This window comes from Lagenorhynchus albirostris, chromosome 12 (genome assembly GCF_949774975.1).
Source record: "Lagenorhynchus albirostris chromosome 12, mLagAlb1.1, whole genome shotgun sequence".
NCBI classification, from domain to species: domain Eukaryota; kingdom Metazoa; phylum Chordata; class Mammalia; order Artiodactyla; family Delphinidae; genus Lagenorhynchus; species Lagenorhynchus albirostris.
This window is the reverse complement of record NC_083106.1, coordinates 82,739,762-82,762,805: the sequence shown is the minus strand read 5'-3', so window position 1 is coordinate 82,762,805 and position 23,044 is coordinate 82,739,762. Positions and strand designations below refer to the sequence as shown.

General features: G+C 40.1%; 1 protein-coding gene across 1 annotated transcript in view; it reads left to right on the top strand.

The window, feature by feature from the left end:
• Positions 1-23,044, top strand: part of ADGRB3 (adhesion G protein-coupled receptor B3) — a 791,667-nt gene that overhangs the window by 323,153 nt on the left and 445,470 nt on the right. Inside the window, exons 5-6 of the mRNA XM_060167396.1 lie at positions 14,455-14,619; positions 15,097-15,261. Coding sequence (XP_060023379.1) covers positions 14,455-14,619; positions 15,097-15,261 — 330 coding nt within the window. The remainder of the gene's footprint in view (positions 1-14,454; positions 14,620-15,096; positions 15,262-23,044) is intronic.

Here is a 23,044-nt window from a genome sequence, read left to right as displayed (position 1 = left end):
TTTTTTGGTGGGAGCATTTAGTCCATTTACATTTAAGGTAATTATCGATATGTATGTTCCTATTCCCATTTTCTTAATTGTTTTGGGTTCGTTATTGTAGGTCTTTTCCTTTTCTTGTGTTTCTTGCCTAGAGAAGTTCCTTTAGCAGTTGTTGTAAAGCTGGTTTGGTGGTGCTGAACCTTCTCAGCTTTTGTTTGTCTGTAAAGATTTTAATTTCTCCATCAAATCTGAATGAGATCCTTACTGGGTAGAGTAATCTTGGTTGCAGGTTTTTCTCCTTCATCACATTAAATATGTCCTGCCAGTCCCCTCTGGGTTGCAGAGTTTCTGCTGAAAGGTCAGCTGTTAACCTTATGGGGATTCCCTTGTGTGTTATTTGTTGTTTTTCCCTTGCTGCTTTTAATATGTTTTCTTTGTATTTAATTTTTGACAGTTTGATTAATATGTGTCTTGGTGTATTTTTCCTTGGATTTATCCTGTATGGGACTCTCTGTGCTTCCTGGACTTGATTAACTATTTCCTTTCCCATATTAGGGAAGTTTTCAACTATAATCTCTTCAAATATTTTCTCAGTCCCTTTCTTTTTCTCTTCTTCTTCTGGAACCCCTATAATTCAAATGTTGGTGTGTTTAATGTTGTCCCAGAGGTCTCTGAGACTGTCCTCAGTTCTTTTCATTTTTTTTCTTTATACTGCTCTGCAGTTGTTATTTCCACTATTTTATCTTCCAGGTCACTTATCCGTTCTTCTTCCTCAGTTATTCTGCTATTGATCCCATCTAGAGTATTTTAAATTTTATTTATTGTGTTGTTTATCGTTGTTTGTTTTCTCTTTAGTTTTTCTAGGTCCTTGTTAACTGTTTCTTGCATTTTGTCTATTCTAATTCCAAGATTTTGGCTCATCTTTACTATTATTATTCTGAATTCTTTTTCAGGTAGACTGCCTATTTCCTCTTCATTTGTTAAGTCTGGTGGGTTTTTAATCTTGCTCCTTCATCTGCTGTGTGTTTTTCTGTCTTCTCATTTTGCTTATCTTACTGTGTTTGGGGTCTCGTTTTTGCAGGCTGCAGGTTCGTAGTTCCCAGTGTTTTTGGTGTCTGTCCCCAGTGACTAAGGTTGGTTCAGTGGGTTTTGTAGGCTTCCTGGTGCAGGGAACTAGTGCTTGTGTTCTGGTGGATGAGGCTGGATCTTGTCTTTCTGGTGGGCAGGTCAATGTCTGGTGTTGTGTTTTGGGTGTCTGTGGACTTATTATGATTTTAGGCAGCCTCTCTGCTAATGGGTGGGGTTGTGTTCCTGTCTTGCTAGTTGCTTGGCATAGGATGTTCAGCACTGTAGCTTGCTGGTCTTTGAGTGAAGCTGGGTGCTGGTGTTGAGATGGAGATCTCTGGGAGATTTTCGCCATTTGATATTATGTGGAGCTGGGAGGTCTCTTGTGGACCAGTGTCCTGAAGTTGGCTCTCCCACCTCAGAGGCTGACTCCTGGCTGCAGCACCAATAGCCTTTCATCCACAGGGTTCAGAATAAAAGGGAGAAAAAGTAGAAAGAATTAGTAGAAGTAGAAAGAAAGAAAGAAAGGAAGAAGGAAAGAAAGAAAGGAGGGAGGGAGGGAGGAAGGAAGGAAGGAGGGAAGGAAAGTCAAAAAGAAAGAAAGAAGATGAAGTAAAATAAAATAAAGATAAAATATAATAAAATTATTAAAATAAAAAATAATTATTAAGAAAAAAATTTAAAAAAAAATAACGGACACATAGAACCCTGGGACAAATGGTGGAAGCAAAGCTATACAGACAAAATCTCACACAGAAACATACACACTCACAAAAAGAGGAAAAGGGGAAAAACTCATAAATCTTGCTCTCAAAGTCCCCCTCCTTAATTTGGGATAATTCGTTGTCTATTCAGGTATTCCACAGATGCAGGGTACATCAAGTTGATTGTGGAGCTTTAATCCGCTGCTTCTGAGGCTGCTGGGAGAGATCTCCCTTTCTCTTCTTTGTTCGCACAGCTCCCGGGGTTCAGCTTTGGATTTGGCCCCGCCTCTGTGTGTAGGTCGCCGGAGGGCATCTGTTCTTCGCTCAGACAGGACGGGGTTAAAGGATCCGCTATCAGGGCTCCGGCTCACTCAGGCTGGGGGGAAGGGAGCGGCACGGAGTTCGGGGCGGGCCTGCGGCGGCAGAGGCCAGCGTGACGTTGCACCAGCCTGAGGCGCCCAGTGCGTTCTCCCGGGGAAGTTGTCCCTGGATCCCGGGACCCTGGCAGTGGCGGGCTGCACAGGCTCCCCAGAAGGGGGGTGTGGATAGTGACCTGTGCTCGCACACAGGCTTCTTGGTGGCAGCAGCAGCAGCCTTAGCATCTCATGCACGTCTCTGGGGTCCGCGCTTTTAGCCGCGGCTCGTGCCCATCTCTGGAGCTCCTTTAAGCAGCACTCTTAATCCCTTCTCCTCGTGCACCAGGAAACAAAGAGGGAAGAAAAAGTCACTTGCCTCTTCGGCGGGTCCAGACATTTTCCCGGACTCCCTCCCAGCCAGCCGTGGTGCACTAACCCCCTGCAGGCTGTGTTCATGCTGCCAACCCCAGTCCTCTGCCTGTGCTCCGACCGAAGCCCGAGCCTCAGCTCCCAGCCCCACTTGCCCCAGCAGGGGAGCAGACAAGCCTCTCGGGCTGGTGAGTGCCGGTAGGCACCAATCCTCTGTGCGGGAATCTCTCTGCTTTACCCTCCGCACCCCTGTGGCTGCGCTCTCCTCCGCAGCTCCGAAGCTCCCCCCCTGCGCCACCCACATTCTCCGCCCGCGAAGGGGCTCCTAGTGTGTGGAAACCTTTCCTCCTTCATGGCTCCCTCCCACTGGTGCAGGTCCCATCCCTATTCTTTTGTCTCTGTTTTTTCTTTTTTCTTTTCCCTACCCAGGTACGTGGGGAGTTTCTTGCCTTTGGGGAGGTCTGAGGTCTTCTGCCAGCGTTCAGTAAGTTTTCTGCAGGAGTTGTTCCACGTGTAGATGTATTTCTGGTGTATCTGTGGGGAGGAAGGTGATCTGCGCGTCTTACTCTTCCACCATCTTCCCGGAAGCCTGCGATGGCATCCTATTTTTATCTGATACTTTCCTTAGTCAATGTCCAACTTTCTCCCAACTTCTTTAGCGATGAAAATAAACCACTTACCTGAGATCCATATAAGGAGAGAAGAAAGGAAGGAAAGGGTAGATCTGATCTGATATTTCCTAGTTTGGGTTACTAGTTACCGACTTGTGCACTGTGTCTGAGAACAGTGATTGATGTTGGTTGGGGGGAGATGGGCCAGAGGTATACAGAGCAACGAAAGGATTTCACTGCGATTCATTCACTGGCTCATAAACGTGATGTGATTTCGTTTTCCTCCTCTTCTCATCTGTAGTAATAATTACGTGTGGTACTATGGGAGGATGTGTGTATGTATGTGTGTGTTCAGGGGTCTTTGGGGTATGTTTCTCTTATCACCAAACTCAGAACTTCTGGCAATCCAACCTATGTTTTCTGTGTTCTCTGAATTTTCATGGCAGTCACTGATTGAGCATCAAGTTCATAATTGATATATTTGAGGACAAGGAAATGCTCTTTTATTTCCTGTTTATCTCTCCATGCATCTTTGTACCTGGTGGTATGCAATAGATGACTATTGATTGGATTTTCTTGACATGTACGAATTTTTAATACTCATCCAAATTTTTCTAGGACATTTTCTGTGCCTACTTAATAATACATTAATGTGTTATAGGGGAAAGATCTTGGACTTTTGCAAGAGGACACATTTAAATTTAGATATCATCTTTTCATATCTATGTTGCCCCTCTGATCCTTAGTTTCTTCAGTTGTACAATGAGGACAATATAGTAATACCCTCTTCATGAGAAGACCATGGTAGGTAGCAAACTAGGAAACACTCTCTAATACTAGTATTATTATCATGTCAGTGTCTCCAGTGAGAGTCCATCAGGATGACACTTGTAGTTGAACAAGTTGGGTTTGTTACTCTTGGCAGTGAGGGGAAATCAACATAGGGAATTGCAGGGCATCTTAGTAAGGGGGTGTTAGGAAAGACTTATCAAGGGTTTGGGCTTGTGTTGGGTGATTTCACAGAAGGTTTAAAAAAGTGGGGCTTTACTCCAGATTTGATGGTGTCAGGGAAGGGGGACAATGCTATGATTGGGTATCTTAGTAAATTATCTAGAACGAGGGAAGACCAGATGCAGTTGGTGAAGAAGTGAGTCCCTCATCTTAGCTGAGAGAGGAGAATGTTTGGAATATTGTGGGTTCCACGGGGACCTTGTCTTTGTCTATGAAGTGACCTTGTTTTACCTCATTTTTATCACAGTCTCAGAGTGACCTTGTCTGGTTGTTAATGTGTTTTCTGATGATTTTAGGTGCAACAGGGGATAACACAGCCTCACTGTGACATCAAGGAAGCAGCCAACAGTACTGAGGTCTGGCTAAGTGTCAGACCTGAACCTGGGTGTCACCTTGGTGGTGATTCCTCCTCCAGGGTGATTTGATCACTTTAGATGCTTCTGTTTTAAATGATTTTGATTTTGATTAATATTCAGCTGGAGAAAACTCACAGACATGTGGTATGTTTGCATTTTCTAGGTAGGCCCTCCATTAAAATTATATAATGTATATCCGCAAAATAAAATTGATATTGTCTTTTCCAAAATTAAATTATTTTGGGAAAATGAAAGCTTAAGTTTTTAGTTCAAAGCCTCAAGCTCTATGGTAATTTTCTTCGTAGTATTTTACTTCATAGTAATAATTTTTTTCCCTCTGTCAGTAGCTGAAGACTGGAAGAACCAATGAATTAAGTTTGGCCCTCTTTGTTTCAGTTTTGACAATTCTCTTTCTGATATATATTTATGAAGTAGAGTACAAGTAATATAGAGGATAGGTAGGGATAAATAAGTGAGTGACAGATTGAAGACTGACATAAAAAACTATTGACAAGTTTTCATTTATATATGGGGCTATGTATAAATGAATATAATTATATGATTCAGTGGTCTGGAGTGCACAAGACATGGATTAAGGTTTAGTCCCAATCCTTAATTTTATTTATTTACTTATTTACTTATGTATTTATGCATTTACTTTCCAATCCTTAATTTTAAATATTTACTTGGGCAACTTCTTCCTGTTTTCTATTCCTCACTTCTTTCATTTTAAAAGTAGAGCTGGTATTCATTACCCTTCTATATCATAGGAATGTTATGTGATTAAAATTAGGTGGAAGAATCTTGAAAACTACAAAACAATATGAAGTCAAGGATCATGATTTATATGGGAATATTACTTTAAAAGCAAGGGATTTGGTGAAGTAAACTCAGGATATTATGATAGTTCTTGAGCTTTATTTCTTATGGATAGCCTTCATCAGACACTCAAAGGGATTCTTTGGCTAGGATTGTTCTAGGGAGAAGTAGCTGTGTAAGGGCCCATTTCAGTCTGTGGGGCCGAGCAGTACTGCATTTGAGAAAATCATTCCTGAGAATCCAGAACCGTTCCAGACAGATCCCATTAGGTTGTAGTTTCCAGATATATTTTCAGACTCATAAACTCTAAGGAGAAGGAAAGAACCACCCAACGATAGGTCCTGAGGAACACAGCTGGAACCTAACATCTGTTACCTAGAGCAAAAGGCTTTGGTCTCCTGTGGTTCTAGTATTTTGATCCTTCAGCATTTGTGAGAGGGTGACCTCCCCACAGTCCCTCTGCAGGGAGCGTTCCTGTGAGGACAGAGAGGAAACATCCTGAGCCTTTGCCCTACCCTGGTTCAGAGGTCCCTGATTGTCTCAACATGAGGATGTTATAATTTAAAACACAAATGCTGGCTCGTTAACCTGGTCTTTAATTAAAATTTGCATTTCATCATCTTAACCTTCTAGTCTATTATGTGGCAATTGTATTCATTTTGTGTCATTTCAGATTTTCAGCATTATTCTGGTGATCTTTCAGTGCTTAGCTTATGAGAGTTTTAAAAAATTGTCTCTTTCTTAATCCTGGCTTGCTCTCTTTTACTATGTAATATTTTTCTCCTTTAAACTTTGTCTTAATTTACTTACCAACCTTTCTTTTTTAATCCTTCTTAGCCCTTACCATGATAAATTGCCTCTATTCTTAATTCTAATTTTTAAATATGATATTTCATTTTGATTTTCCTCTTTTGTCATTTATTTTAAAATGGCAAATAGGAAACATAGGTTTTTGCTCTTCAGTATATGGCTCTTCTGCATTTCAGTCTTGTATCCCAAAGGAGTCTTTCCCATTCCCTGGGTAACTCCCAATTCAGTAAAAACCAGAGCCAAATCAGATAGCCTAAATCAGATAGCCTCAAAGGGGCTGGAACTCTTCTCCCCCGATTCCTCCCTACAGGTAACTTCATCAGTCATCAGCAACCAACCCAGAACAGTTGTTGAAATGATGGTTTTAGTGTTCAAAATATTCATGACTTTACCTTGTGGTTATTGTTATCCAACCTATACTATAGTGTCACCAGATATTGGTCAAGATGAGAAAATAGACTGAAACATAGTATTTTCATTAAAATGTATGAAAGTCACAGGGAACTATATTCAATATCCTTGGTTAAACAAGAATGGAAAAGAATATAGAAACAAATTATATATATATATGTGTGTGTATAACTGAATCACTTTGCTATACAGAAGAAATTAACACAACATTGTAAATCAACTATAAATTTTTTTTTAAAATAATAAAATACGATAAAATGTATCATAGGAATTGCTCCCTGCACATCGGAGACAGGATTTCCTTCCTGGTGAACACAATTGCAGAAGGAAGTTTCTTTAACACAGAAAACCCCAGGAATCTAATGTTTTAGCCATTGCAATTTTAATTCTTCTGGGTCCAGAAAGTCTGGTCATGTGTCACATTGCTGTAAAACAACTTTGTGTCCCCAGAGTGACACTGTTGTATAAGGAAGCACGTTACGTGAAGGTAGGACTGGCTGATCTCAGCATCCTCCCAGCTTCAAAATACAGCCTCGCATTCTCTATTCTTAGTCACCTTTTGTGGGATGGTTCGTTAAGAAATAGGCATTTGGAGTTTTTAAACTGAAAAATAGCACTGGAAAAATCCAAATGCAAATGCTTATGATGGAAATGAAAAGAAAGTAAAAAGCCTAAGACAGTTCTGATTCTTAACCTGTCTGCCTATCATGGAAGAAATTATGTCCTCTAATGCAATGTTTACCAAATGGTGTCCCATGAAAAGGAAAAAAAAAAGGGAAAGAGGGGAGGGAGGATTTATTTTTAAATAAATTTGGGAGATACAGCTTTAAACAAAGTCTATTCAGAGTAAGACTCCCTGCATTAGGTCTATAACGGCATCACAAATTCAACACGTTCCAAACAGACATTCTTATTTCAGGACTATGTACCCGCGGACCTGTTTGAAACCTACTCTAACCCAGTTCAGTAAAAGATTCTACCATTTACCCATGTCTGGCCTACACTCTAGTCCCCAATGTCTCCCATACCCATTCTTGTCTCTGTGCAATCCAATCTACACACAACCGCAAAATGAAGGGTTAAAATGTCACATCTCTTCCCTACTTTAAAGTCCTCTCGTGGTGCCTCACCTTGTTGGCCCCATGTCTGCCGGGCCTCCAGGATCGGACTTCTGCTCACCCTCCAAACCCACCTCCTGCCGCGTCCCCCTCTTCATGAGCCCCACGAGCCCCAGGCTTGTCTCTGTCCCTGAATACACAAAGCTAGAAGACCTCAAGACCTCACTTGGGTAGAGCCTTCCACAGAGCCTTATGTTTCTGGCTTCTTCTAGTGTTGGGGACTAAGCTCTCCTGTGGTCACACTGCTTTCAGAACACTTCCAGCTGTGACTCTCTTGTTCACTCATTTGTTTACTTGTTTATCATCATCTGTCTCCACCACAGCCCCTCAGACTACACGTTCCAGGAGAGCAGAGCTTGGTGGGCCTTTATCAGCACAGTTCCCCCTGAGTCTAACAGAACAAGACCGGTCACAGTGCGGATGCTCTGGGCATCTTTACTCAGGAGCACAGAGGAGCCAGTTTGGGAATGTTTACAGTTCCCCAAATCATCGGGAACACTTTTCTGACAAGATGACAAGGTGCTAACTAGCCTTCAGTAGGAACACAGTTCTCGAAAGAAAGCTTTGAGGTGTTTTCAAGCTTGTCGTTTTGCAGTGAGTCTGGGGGTTCTCCCTGTAAGTGTGGAAGGCAGTCGTATCTGGGTGGGTGGTAGGGTGGGGAGGGCCTTGGTGGTCTCTTGCCTCCATACTCACCCAGGTGGAGAGCAAACCTGAACACAGCTGAAGCAGAAGCATCTTCGGCACCACTCTGGATCCTAGTTAAGCATCAGAGAAAAAGAAAAAAGTCTCTTCATGTCTTGTGTGGTACCTAGACAAGAGGTTATGAAATAGAAATCTTAGGTGTATCATATGATAATTGGTTTTTATTTTTAAATATCTCAACATTTAATCCCTGAAGTATAATGCATACCTCAGACTAGAAAATGCTTAAATGCCCATAACAGAACTCTTAATTTCCACCTCTCAAAAACCTCACTTTTTCCCATTCAGTAAAATGACACTACCATTTCCTGAAAGATCTTTTTTTATTTGTTTTGGTTTAGGTGATTTCAGCGATATTGTGATATTGTTTTCTGTTTTATTTTTTTAAATTGACATATAGTTGGTTTACAGTGTTGTGTTAGTTTCAGGTGTACAGCAAAGTGATTCAATTATATATGCATATATATCTTTTCTTTCCAGATTATTTTCCCTTGTAGGTTATTACAAGATATTGAGTATAGTTCCCGGTGCTATATAGTAGGTCCTTGTTGTTTACCTGTTTTATATATATTAGTGTATATATATTAATCTCAAACTCCTAATTTATCCCTCCCCGCCAGAACATAATTAATGAGGTTTTTTTTAAATTCTAGGATGAGAAACAAACAAAAATCGTAAAATAAAACAACGTTCCACGTTTGGCACTAAAGAAACTCTTTCATGTACATATAAGTCAGTTGTCTAATCTTTTAAATTAAATTCACATACTCCTCTCTTTCTAACCTCTCAATTTTCCATTTTCACAGTGAAAATGGAACTTTGCCTTACCACACTCTATAACACACTAAAGGAATATTGGGTTTTTGCTCTTTTTAAAAAATATCCAATCAGTTACTTTGTCAAGTCCATTCTTTCATACTGGTGCAGTGAATGTTCAGGAAAAGAAACTTCTAGTTCTCAGTGTAAAATAAAACGTCAAACACATCCACTTGATACATCTTCAATTTCATTGTTATTTATTTCTGTAAATGATCGATAAACAAAACTGTTCATATCTAAAATATATGTTTTGTTGATGTTTATGGTGGTGGTGAACCTCAAAAGTTCCCTCAAATGTCTAATTTAACTCATTCTTGAACTTTAGCCAAAACAGAAAATGTGTACTTTGGCAGAAAGGACTGAACGAACATTACAAATGTATGGATTTAAAATGTTAGAAAAATTTTAACAATGGTGATGCAAAGTCTTTCAAAGAAAGCCTTCTGAACAAAACACTTCACAAATATTTTTCCTAATCTCTCTTAGGCAAGGTCTTTCCTCATTCCTCGTCCATAATACAGCCCCCTGCCCAATTATCTTCTCTGATTCTACCTCTGACTCAGTCATTACCACGTGCACATCTTCCTAGCTAGAGACACTAATCCTCTGTTCTTTGCAGTGAGTTTGTAGCTATTACATTCATTAAAAAAAAAAAAAAAAGCTAAAAATTTACCTCAAACCAGAATTCTTAAGGAAAAGAGATGTTCTTTTATTCTACTCACTGAGCACTAAACAGATTGGCATCCCTTAATTCATCTTTGTTTATGTGTTGCTTTCTGAATGTTCTCAAAAATTTGAATACCTGTATATTCTTTTGCCAAATAGATGGTACATATGCTGCAGGCATGAATGGTTTTTTTTTTTAACCATTCTTCTCAAAAGCAAACTTAATAAATGTTATCTTTGAAAAGCAAAATTCTGAAATGAAAAACACATTCATCTTCAAGGCCAACATAGAGAGGAAATGGATAGTTTATATCATCTTCTTGATTCACTAGACTTTTTAGTCTGGCAAATGGATTACATAGCCAATAAGATTGTGTCAGATACTTTTAATAAAGTGAGATGCTAAAATTACATGAATGGGATGATTAAATTGGTATTTTGTGATTTTTCATCTCACGAAGTGTTTATTAAGTACCACTAGACACATATTAAACAGGCTTCTTTTTAACAGCTACCAGCAAGACCTGAAATTAGGTTGAAAGTACTCACTCCTATTCTGCCAGGCTTTCTCGTTTAGGTGGGTTTTCACAGCAGCATTAGTTTATGTTGGAACTTTGGATTTATGGTGAACTCTCTTTCACTGTAATGAAATCAACCAAGAGCCATGGAATGATATTGGAAAAAGTAGAGAGTCATATCCTGGTGCATTTATAACACTTACATGCTAGTTTATGCCTTCTAAATTAGGTAAATATTTTTGCCTGATTCCTTTGTTCCCTTGTAGTTTGTGGCCTGTGGGATTATACCTTCATGAATGCTGTCTCCTTTGTCTAAATTATCCAAATCATAATAACCCCCCAAGTAGGTGTGATCTGTTCTCTGAAAGTCTTCACTGCTGTCTTAAGATGTATTGCTCTTAATTTTTCATTTACTTATTTGTATGTGTAGAGTACTTCTTTTACTGTTACCCTATTTTTGAGGTTGGAATTCAAATCCTTGTATTTCTTGTTAACACCTACCACAGAGTCTGATGACTAAGAGATTCTAAACAGTCATTCGAATGAGTGAATAAATAAATGCATCTCAATTTGAACTTCCAAAGACAAATTCAACCATCTATATTCCATTCTGGTCACCAGACACCTGGACATCGTTTTGGTCCTCTCTCCACTCACGGTCCTTCCCGTGTGGCCCTCAATGGCTTCTATTTTTTTTCTTTTTTTTTCTTCTTTTTCTTGGTTTTCTTCTTTTTTCCAATGGCTTCTTAATGATCTGTGAAAAATAGGCAAAATCCATAACACAGTTGACCAAAAGTTTGCAAAATCTGATCTCTATCTTCTTCCCAAACTCCTCTGTGTAGTTATTCACCTGGCTCTCTGGATGCTGTTCACAACGCCCTCCATTCAGTCCTGCCCAGGATCTTTGTGTATCTTCAGGGAACATGCCCTTTCCCTAGGGATTTCCTATTATCGTTCAAGCATACTTGAAACCTCACTTTGTCCGGGAAGACTCCCCAGGCTCTGTAAACTCTTATCTCACAGTGTCTTGAAATCATCCTTTGCAGCAACGCTATAGAATTAATTTATTTAGCATGGAATTAATTAGTTAACTCATTCTAGGGGTTCCTTTTCTAAAATATGAGCTCTGTGAGTTACTGGTCATTATTTATTGTATTAATTGCTTGCTGTACCCATCTCCAAGATCAAGGTCTTGGCTTGTTGAGTGGTCAATAAAAAGAGATACCAGACACATAAAGTAAATAGAAGTGCAGAATCAGGTAACAGTTGTTTGGGGGTTAATAAAATCTAACTGCATTCATTTAGAGTCTCTTGGTCGGGACTCATCTTCAAGGTTAGTTTTACCTTGTACAGGCACCTCAGAGATATCACAGGTTCAGTCCCAGATCACCTTAATAAAGTGAATATCACAGTAAAGTGAGTCACACCAATTTTCGGTTTCTCAGTACATAGAACAATTCTGTTTACAGTAGACTGTAGTCTCTTAAGAGTGCAATAGCATTGTGTCTTTCATACAACGTACAAACCTTAACTTTAAAATATGTTATTGCTAAAGCATGCTAACCATCATCTGAGTCTTCAGCAAGTTGTAATCTTTTTGCTGGTGGAGCGTTTTCTTCCATGCTGGTGGCTGCTGACTGATCAGGGTGATGGCTGCTGAAGGTTGGGGCAGCTGGGGCAGTTTCTAAAATAAGACCACAGTGACGTTTCCCACATGGATTGATTCTTTCTTTCACGAACGATTTCTCTGTAGCATGCAGTGCCGTTTGATAGCATTTTACCCATAGCAGAACTACTTTCAAAATTGGAGTCAGTCCTCTCAAATGTGTGTGCTGCTTTATCAACTAAGTTTATGTCATATTCTAAATCTTTTGCTGTCATTTCAACAGTCTTCACAGCATCTTCACCAGGAGTGGATTCCATCTCAAGAATCCACTCTCTCTGCTCGTCCATAAGAAGCAACTCCTCATCCATTCAAGTTTTGTCATGAGATTGCAGCAATCCAGTCACATTTTCAGGCTCTACTTGTTCTTTCTTTTTTCATGTTCCTTTATTATTTTTTTAATGTTACTTTTTTTAAAAAAAATTTATTTATTTAGGCTGTAACGGGTCTTAGTTTTGGCATGCGGGATCTTTAGTTGCGGCATGTGAACTCTTAGTTGTGGCATGCATGCAGGATCTAGTTCCCCAATCAGGGATCAAGCCCCGGCCTCCTGCATTGGGAGCACGGAGTCTTACCCACTGGACTGCCAGGGAAGTCCCGATGTTCCCTTACTTTTATTTTTACTTATTTTTTAACATTTTATTTTGTATTGGAGTATAGTTGATTAACAATGTTGTGTTAGTTTCAGGTGTACAACAAAGTGATTCAGTTATGCATATATGTGTATCTATTCTTTTTCAAATTATTTTCCCATGTAGGTTGTTACATAATATTAAGAAGAGTTCCCCAAGCTTCACTTCTAATTCTAGTTTTCTTGCTATATCCACCACACCTGCAGTCAATTCCTTCACTGAAGTATTAATCCCAGCAAAGTCATCCATGAGGGCTGGAATCAGTTTCTTCTAAATTTCTGTTAATGTTGCTATTTGGACCTCTTCCCACGAATCATGAATGTTCTTAATGACATCTAGAATGCTGAATCCTTTCCAGAAGGTTTACTATTGACTTTGTCCAGGTCCATCAGAGGAATCACTATCTATGGTGGCTGTAGCCTTACAAAATCTATTCGGTACGCGGGCCTCTCACTGTTGTGGCCTCTCCCATTGCGGAGCACAGGCTCCGGACGCGCAGGCTCAGCGGCCATGGCTCACGGGCCCAGCCGCTCCGCGGCATGTGGGATCTTCCCGGACCGGAGCACAAACCCGCGTCCCCTGCATCGGCAGGCGGACTCTCAACCACTGTGCCACCAGGGAAACCCCAAAATGTATTTCTTAATAAGACTTGAAAGTCAAAATGACTAGCAGGCATGAAAAACAACATTAATCTCATTGCCCATCTCCATCAGCGCTCTTGGGGGACCGGGTACATTGTTGATGAAGTTATATTTTGAAAGGAATCTTTTTTTTTCTGAGCCGTAGGTCTCAGCAGAGGGCTTAAAATATTGAGTAAACCATGTTGTACACAGATGTGCGTCATGCCTGCTTCTTTGTTGTTCCATTTATAAAGCAGAGGCAAAGGAGATTCAGCATAATGTTAAAGGCCCTTGGATTTTCAGATGATAAATGAGCATTGGCTTCAACTTAAAGTCACCAGTTGCATTAACCCCTAAAAGGAGAGTCAGCCTGTCCTTTGAAGCTTTGAAGCCAGGCATTGACTTCTCTCTAGCTATGAAAGTCCTATAGGTGGTGTCCTTTTCCAATAGAAGGCTGTTTTGTCTGCACTGAAAATCTGTTGTTTAGAGTAGCCACCTTCATGAATTATCTTATCACTACATTTTCTTCATATTAGCAATAACGCTGTTTCACTTTCTTCATTCGTGTGTTCATTGGAGCAGCGCTTTTAATTTCCTTCAAGAACTTGTCCTTTGCTTTCACAACTTGGCTGCCTGTTTGGCACAAGAAACCCAGCTTTGGGGCTATCTCAGCTTTCAACATGCCTTCCTCGCTAAAGCTTAACCATTTCTGGTTTTTGATTTAAAGTGAGAGACGCGTGACTCTTCATTTCCCATGAACGCTTAGAAGCCATTGTACGGTTATTAATTGGCCTCATTTCGTTATTGTTGTGTCAGGGAGGCCTGAGGAGAGGGAAAGACATAGGAGAACAGCCAATGGGTGGGGCAGTCAGAACACACACAGCATTTCTCTCTTAAGTTCCCTGTCTCGTACGTGTCTGGTTCCCCAAGGCAATGACAATATTAACATCAAAGGTCACTGATCACAGATCACCGTAACAAATATAATAAGCAAGAAAAAGTTCGAGTTATTGTCAGAATTACCAAAATGTGACGCAAAAACTCAAAGTGAACAAATGCTGTTGGGAAATGACACCTGTAGGCTTGCTCCAGGCAGGCCACCACAGAACTTGAATTTGTAAAAAATGCATTATCTCTACAGTGCAGTAAAGGCACGAGTGTACTCCGTGTACAGCCTTCTCTCCTAGAAGACCTCCTCACACTGTCTCTGCTTCTGCTTTGGCAGTTGATGGACAGTGGCAGGAGTGGAGCTTCTGGAGCCGATGCTCCGTGACCTGCTCGAATGGGACCCAGCAGAGGAGCCGGCAGTGTACTGCAGCCGCCCACGGGGGCTCCGAATGCAGAGGGCCCTGGGCGGAAAGCAGAGAGTGCTACAACCCCGAGTGCACAGGTGAGGCCTGATGCCTGCTTTCGAAGGATGCCTGCCCTTTAGATAATGTGACAGAATCGTGCCAGACGGTCGTGGCATCGTCAGGTAATTATACATTTCTAGTCAATGAAGCCAGTTGTACCAGAGCTCATCCTACTGTATGTTGCATGAATAAAGCAACAAAATTCAACAGATTCTTAAATTAGATGAAATTAATGAGATTAGATGAAATTTTGATTAAATTGATGAAGTCTAGCACGGAGCTCGTGTTCTTTACAAGTAAAGGTCAATGTCCATTTGCAGCTTCTGACAAACTTACAGAAACTTCTGTTCATCACAACGCTCTAAATTTGACCAGCAAGTTAAATATTTGTGTCCATTTTATTCATGGTGGTAGATTAATAAAAATTGAACAGACAGCCATGGGCCTCAGATTTTCAAATCCCTAAAGCAGTGTGCACTGGATGACTGCCACTGACCTTGACGTATTTCTTTCAGCCAATGGTCAGTGGAATCAGTGGGGTCATTGGAGCGGATGCTCCAAGTCCTGTGACGGCGGCTGGGAGAGGCGAATGAGGACCTGCCAGGGTGTGGCGGTGACCGGGCAGCCGTGTGAAGGGACAGGCGAGGAAGTGAGAAGGTGCAGCGAGCAGCGATGTCCTGGTGAGTGAGCTCAGATCGTCCCCAGGGAAACACTTTGGTACCTGGGGGAAAAAAAAGGATTGAAAACATTGTCATTGGTTAAAGCCCGTATTTCCTCAATGGAAGTATTGCTAATAATAAGTGGCAATTTACTCCTTTCCATAATGTATGACGTTTTGTCTGTTTACGTGTCATAGACTGTGTCTTCTATACATTTTTAAATTATTTGCTGAAAAATGACATTGAAAAGTGTAATAACACCAAAGTAGGCATACTGAACAATAACAAGGCTAGAAATTTTTGAAATTAGGTTCGGGTACTGTTTTTTTTCATTCTCTTTATGAAATATTTGTTTACTGAGAACACAAAACAAGTTGCCTTAGATTATTATTATTTTTTTTTTTTTTTGCGGTACGCGGGCCTCTCACTGTTGTGACCTCTCCCGTTGTGGAGCACAGGCTCCGGACGCGCAGGCTCAGCGGCCATGGCTCACGGGCTCAGCCGCTCCGCGGCATGTGGGATATTCCCGGACCAGGGCACGAACCCGTGTCCCCTGCATTGGCAGGCGGGCTCTCAACCACTGCGCCACCAGGGAAGCCCCTGCCTTAGATTATTTTACTAGAAATATAGAGACATCAGTGTGAGGTAGATTGGTCAGGAAGTAAAGATACGAGGTTGAAACTCAGAAACTTGTAAATTCTGCTGTTAATCCATCCTGATGTGTGACCTTGGACACCCCAGTTACTAGCCCTTGCCCCATTCCCACTGTAAAAGGAAATTCCTGTGAGGAACTCACTTTAAAATAACAGCATCACGCCTTAATTCATAGTGAAAAAACGGAAGTATTGCAACATTGGAGGATTTTACATATGAGCATAGAAAAAAGAGGTGGTCAGAAATTGCCCAGAGTATAAATCATATTATATTATAGGTCATATATTTTAAAAGCTCATTTAGAACAAAGACTCCTTCCTAAGTGTGTGTACATTTCATAAAATACTATTGACACACTCAAGACTCAATAAATAAATGAAAATTCAGATTTTAGAAGGATACCATTGGCAAAATTTTATAAACATGCTGGAAAAGCTAATAGCATGGAATTTAAAAACTTCATAGCTGGGTATCAAGTTCTGAACTTAGAGAATTTGAAGACCCAGTTAGAGCCCTTGTTGCCACTAGTAACTCTTGTGGGCAAGCTCACAGATCCTTGGGCTATCTGGTCCTAGTGGGTGTGGTGACTTCAGCTGTTTGAGATTCATTTTCAGTTCAGGAAACTATGGATTTCTGTTTCTATGTAACATGACCGCTGGGATTTAGAAAAAACAAGGAATTCTAAGAGCTATCCAGGGATCAAAACTTTTTATTTCTCCATATTTAGAATTCTAAAGACTTTTCATGGTTCAACACTAATAGCAACAGAAACTGGACTCTAAGGGTAACAGTATATCAGTAGTATTTTCTTAGTTCTTAAAAAAGATCTAAAATTAGTTTTGTTAATTCTTAAGGCCATATGAATCCAGAATGATAAGAAGTAACCAGCATTCAGGACTCTGTTTAGAAGGATACCTATACAGATTAGCATCATGAAATTTCTGCTGTGCTGCATAAGAATTAAGAAGCGTTAAAAAAAAACCATTTCTTTTGCCCAGGGAGAAATTTCACTGGAACAGTAGGCATGACTAAATAAGACCCTTTTAATATCTGAAGTTATCTGAACTAGTCTGAGCGTGCCAAGGTTCTTAACTGGTCCTTTAAAACTGACTTTTGTCTGCATATATAGAGGTAAGATGGTGGTGCCTGCAATCAGCTTTATAAAGATTGCCACCTGCTGTTTGGAAAACATTTTACATATCTATTTACAAAAAAGATATTATACCTTATTTGCTAGGTTTATTCGCTGGCTTTTGTGCTTTCAGGGAGATTGAAAAATTATCATATAAAGCTGTAAACACTTTTTAGATTATATAATATATATATATACTTTTGGTATTAACCGTAACATTTTCATTTTTCTCTTTTCAAAAATATGATTTGAAATCCCCTCAAGTATGTAAATAACATTTTTGAATTAAAATGAATTATTGAATCAGCTAAACAATTCACAAATTAGGGCTTATACGGGGGTAAAAAAATAAATATATGTACGAAGCTTTTGAAAATATATCCTAATCTTGCACCTTCATACAAATCACATTATCCATTAAAAATTATATGTGACTATTAATTTCAACAATGCTTTCTGCCTCTGTAGAGTATAGAAATTTTATCAAAATAAGGGAGGTTTTTTACTTTTAATATTTATCCTTTAACTTTTCAATGCACAGCCATGTCATCCCCAGATTATTTTATCAAGAAAGCGGGATTTATAAATAACTCAGTTTTCCACGCTGGACTTGATTTATGTATTGGCTTTTCAACTCCGCACAATTGTTTCTCTGTAGTTAATATATATTCCTTTATGATTAGAGCATAGGTTTCCTAATTTCTGCCATTAGATTGCTCCAAATTTACACATTGACAATATAAATTGAGAAAACTTTCAAATTATCTTAACAGTTGCTAAGGCATTTTTTCTCGTTTTGTCAGTGATAAAGCCTGAACAAATGTCTCTTTGGAAACAATGTTTTTTTCTAGTATTATTTTTAGTACTGTTCTCTCTTAATTTTTCTTCCTCTTGCTGGAAGCAAACAAACTAGTATTTATTTGTATGCTTCACTTAATTTGAATACAAAACAAATTAATCAGGTTTTCCAAGAGACCCTCAGTTGTCAGGAAGGAGAAATGTAATATATGCACATCTTTGTCTGGATAATTAATAAAAATAATGATTAGTCATCTGGGTTTAATCAAAAGCTGTTATGGCATCTACTAAAAATGGAAAATAAAAAATGTTTTCCCATCAAGATTAGGATATTTCTTTCCTGGTAAATAGATAAAATGAAAGTATTAAAAAGGACATCAATGATGCCCTTATCTTCATAAGAAAAGATAATTAGAGAGATTAAAAAATTATATTATTACTTTTTAAAAATACTGCTAGTTAAAGAATAAAGTAGCTACAAGGGAGATAATTAAGTTGCCCAATTTTTAAATTGGTCAACCTCACCAAATAATGATTTCATTGATCTCAATCTTATTGTACACCAAGGCTTTGAGGGTTAAAATAGTAGAAAGTTAATAGCTCCCCTAATTATGTTATGTTGCTACAATGTGAAAAAATACTATTTTTAATCTTTCGTTTGGTTGTTTTTTTCCCCCAATATTCCCCTGGTTAATATCATTCAGAAAGCAGAGTTACTGGTGATTGGCCTACATTAGCCCAGGCTTCCCAGGGCCTCCCTGCTCTGCTCCCAGGGAAGGGCTTGCTCTTTCCAGAGCCCAATTATAGGATGTATGACTCTTTAGTCATTAGTTGCTAAATTGGAACCTTCCATTCACAGGGAGACGTTACAATTAATTTATACATAAAATGTCCTTTTTGGAGTCACCATTGCTTTGTCTGCAAGTGGTAAGTGAAGCCTGCAGGTTAAATGTTCTGAGAAAAACTTTGAAGTAAGGGTTCCATACCATAAATGTGCATGGTGACAGCAACTTAGACCAGAGATGGAGCAATTACTGGGATACTGAACTCTAGATATTCATCCCAAGGGAAGTCAGCAGTGATGCTGTGGGCTCAGACTTGTCTTCCACATTGCAATGCATTTGTGTTGGAATTTGGCCCCCTGTAATGTGCCCGACTATAAGCTCTCAACAGCCCCCCAGCCCTCTGGAGTGACTGTCTCTGCAAGATTGCTCCCCAACAGAATTATGTCTTCTTTGAAGATCAAGAGAGCTGTTCATTTCATTTCTGAGTAATTTTCCTTCAGTAGGAAGAAAGCATCACCATGCTTGCTTTCTTTGGGCTCCTACGTTCTCTGAGTGCCTCTCGACATTGCCCAAGCTGTGCTTCTCAGACTTTAGTGGACGAATCCCTTTTAAAATTCCATCAAAAAAAAAAAATACTTAGGAATAAAACTGACCAAGGAGGTGACTTATATGCTGAAAACCATAAAACATTAATAAAGGAAATTGAAGATGATTCAAAGAAATGGAAAGATATCCCATGCTCTTGGATTGGAATAATTAATATTGGTAAAATGGCCATACTACCCAAAGCAATCTACAGATTTAATGCAATCCCTATCAAATTACCCATGACGTTTTTCACAGAACTAGAACAAATAATACTAAAATTCATATGGGACCGTAAAAGACCCACACTTGCCAAAGCAATCCTGAGGAAAAAGAACAAAGCAGGAGGCATAACCCTCCCAGATGTCAGACAATACTACAAAGCTACTATAATCAAAATAGTATGGTATTGGCACAAAAACAGACATATGGATCAATGGAACAGAATAGAGAGTCCAGAAATAAACCTGCACACCTACAGTCAATTAATCTACAATGAAGGAGGCAAGAATACACAATGGAGAAAAGACAATCTCTTCAGCAAGTGGTCTTAGGAAAGCTGGACAGCTGAATGTAAATCAGTGAAGTTAGAACACACCCTCACACCATACACAAAAATAAACGCAAAATGGCTTAAAGACTTAAATATAAGACGTCACACCATAAAACTCCTAGAAGACAACATAGGCAAAACATTCTCTGATATAAGTCATACCAGTGTATTCTTAGGTCTGTCTCCCAAGGCAATAGAAATAAAAGCAAAAATAAACAAATGGGACCTAATCAAACTTACAAGCTTTTTCATAGCAAACCATAAACAAAACAAAAAGACACCCTGCAGACTGGGAGAAAATATTTGTAAATGATGAGACAAACAAGGGCTTAATTTCCAAAATATTCAAACAGCTCATACAACTCAATAACAACAACAAAAAAATACAACCCAATTGAAAAATGGGCAGAAGACCTAAATAAACATTTCTCCAAAGAAGACATACAGATGGCCAATAGGCACATGAAAATATGCTCAACATCGCTAATTATTAGAGAAATGCAAACCAAAACTACCATGAGGTATCACCTCACACCAGTCAGAATGGCCATCATTGAAAAGTCTACAAACAACAAATGCTGGAGAGGGTGTAGAGAAAAGGGAACCCTCTTACACTGCTGGTGGGAATGTAAGTTGATGCAGCCACTATGGAGAACAGTATGGAGGTTCCTCAAAAAACTAAAAATAGAACTACCATATGATTCAGCAACCCCACTCCTGGTCATATTTCCAGACAAATCTATAACTAAAAAAGATACATGCACCTCAAACTTTAGAGTACAAAAGCATTACCCAGAGTGCTTGTTTCATTTTTTATTATTTTTTAATATTTATTTTATTTATTTATTTGGCTGCACCAGCTCTCAATTGCGGCATGTAGAATCTAGTTCCCCGACTAGGGATCAAACCCAGGACCCCTGCATTGGGAGCATGGAGCCTTAACCACTGAACCACCAGGGATGCCCACAGAGGGCTTGTTAAGACAGAGATTCAGGATCCAATGTCCTCTGCTGCAAGGTTCTGATTCAGTAGGTCTGGCCCAGGCCTGGAGATCTGCATTTCTAACAAGCTCCCAGATGATGGTGATGATGCTGCAGATTACCTCCTGGGTTGCACCAGCCTCGAGTATAAGTAAGTAAGTAAGTAACTAACTAACTAAATAAATATTAGTGATAAAACTCACAAAGAGTGGAAAACAGTTCTCCATCTCAGCTCCACTGTTGAAAGTTGAGGTATCATCTGAATAAGGCTGCAGAATTTTGTCTTATTCACACTTCTTCACACATAAATAAGGAGGGATTGTTTCTGGAATCAGTTCATAATGAAAATACAGATAATGCATTTCAAGTCTCCCTACCCAACTCTTGTTTCAACCAAAATAAAACAGAAAAATAGGGCAATTAACTAGCCGCTGTAGACAAAGTAGGGTGGTTTAGGCAGAGCTGCTCAGTTGTACAGCACTAGTACTCCTGTTTTGTGGGGAGCTGGAGGGGTGTCACTGGGACCTGTCTGATGTGAGGCTCTGCCCCACCAGGACACAGATCTTCTGTAGCAGGAGTGTGCTTTCACTGCTCCGTCCCCCAAGGCTCTGAGCTACTATACACACACACAGGTGGATAATATCCAGGCTGGGTGTCAGGGCGGAGGATGGGGTCTGAGCTCACATCGACTTAAAGTTCTCAGCTCCCAGTTGGAGGAGTGGGGAATTAATTAATCACTATCAATATATATTTTTTGTCTCTGTTAGAGACAAGTTAAAAAGTTAGACTTCTGGCTTCCCTGGTGGCGCAGTGGTTGAGAGTCCGCCTGCCGATGCAGGGGATACGGGTTCGTGCCTCGGTCCGGGAGGATCCCACATGCCGCGGAGCGGCTGGGCCCGTGAGCCATGGCCGCTAAGCCTGCGCGTCCGGAGCCTGTGCTCCGCAACGGGAGAGGCCACAACAGTGAGAGGCCCTCATACCGCAAAAAAAAAAAAAAAAAAAAAGACTTCTAAATTGTGTGGACCACCGTATTTTAGGGTTAAATGTAATCATTCTTGGAAACCCAAATATGTAAGTGTAAAATTTACATATTTTAAAGAGAAAAAAAAGCATACTGGGCATCCCTGGTGGCGCAGTGGTTAAGAATCCGCCTGCCAATGCAGGGGACACGGGTTCGAGCCCTGGTCCGGGAAGAACCCACATGCCGCGGAGCAACTAAGCCCGTGAGCCATGGCTGCTGAGCCTGCGCTCTAGAGTCCGCGAGCCACAACTGCTGAGCCCGCGTGCCACAACTACTGAAGCCCAAGCTCCTAGAGCCCGTGGTCTGCAACAAAGAGAAGCCACTGCAATGAGATGCCCGTCTACCACCACAAAGAGTAGCCCCCGCTCAGCACAACTAGAGAAAGCCCGCGCACAGCAACAAAGACGCAGCACAGCCATAAATAAATAAATAAATTTATTTTTTAAAAAAAACAGCATACTAGTCTCTTTTGAAATATTCACATACAAGTTGGGACCTGCTTTACCTCTTTGATTCCAGACCACAAGACTAATCACTACTAGTACTTTAAAAAAGCTCCTATTTCATTAGAATTGCTATTATTTTTGCTGTCGGATGTTATGTGTATACCCCGTAAGGAGCTATATTATTACCTGTTCAGTTTCAAAAGGTTAAGGCAAGTGTTTCACTGCACATTTCTGGACATGGCAAGTAATGTCACACCCACACAGTTCATACCAGCCGTTCACCTGAAACCGACCGCTGAGTCCAGTGGTGGCAGTACTGGACTGGCACTAGGGACTGACTGTTCTCCTCTGCAATGCCCTATTTTTTTCTTCCTAAGTCACCTCAGATACATTCTAAAAAGTAGGGAAATAAAGTAGAACGTGAAGATACCCCATAGGGAGAGAGGCCACCTGGTGTTTAAGCAATCTCCAGGGAAGCTTCCCATCCTCCCGAAAAGTTGGGGTTTCCTGACCTGCGCCTGTCCGAGATTCTACAGCAAATCGATTCAGTGTTAGAGGCAGAATTAAGGGAGAACCGCTGGGCTCTGACATAATCAGTATATATGCCAGAGAGTACTCTAGGCCTGCTATTCAAACCTGTTGCTATGGAAATAATTATTATCATCATTTGACTTATCAGATTGCTCATCAGATGAAGCTGGGAGAAAACTGTCACAGCTTCTGCACAGCAAAAACTTAGCAAGCAGTTTGTTGTAATCCTATATTACTCTACCTTGACCCGTTTAGAAATATTTGGCAACACGCCGATCATTCGCAAATGGAAACAGAAAATTTAATCAGCACGTTTTAC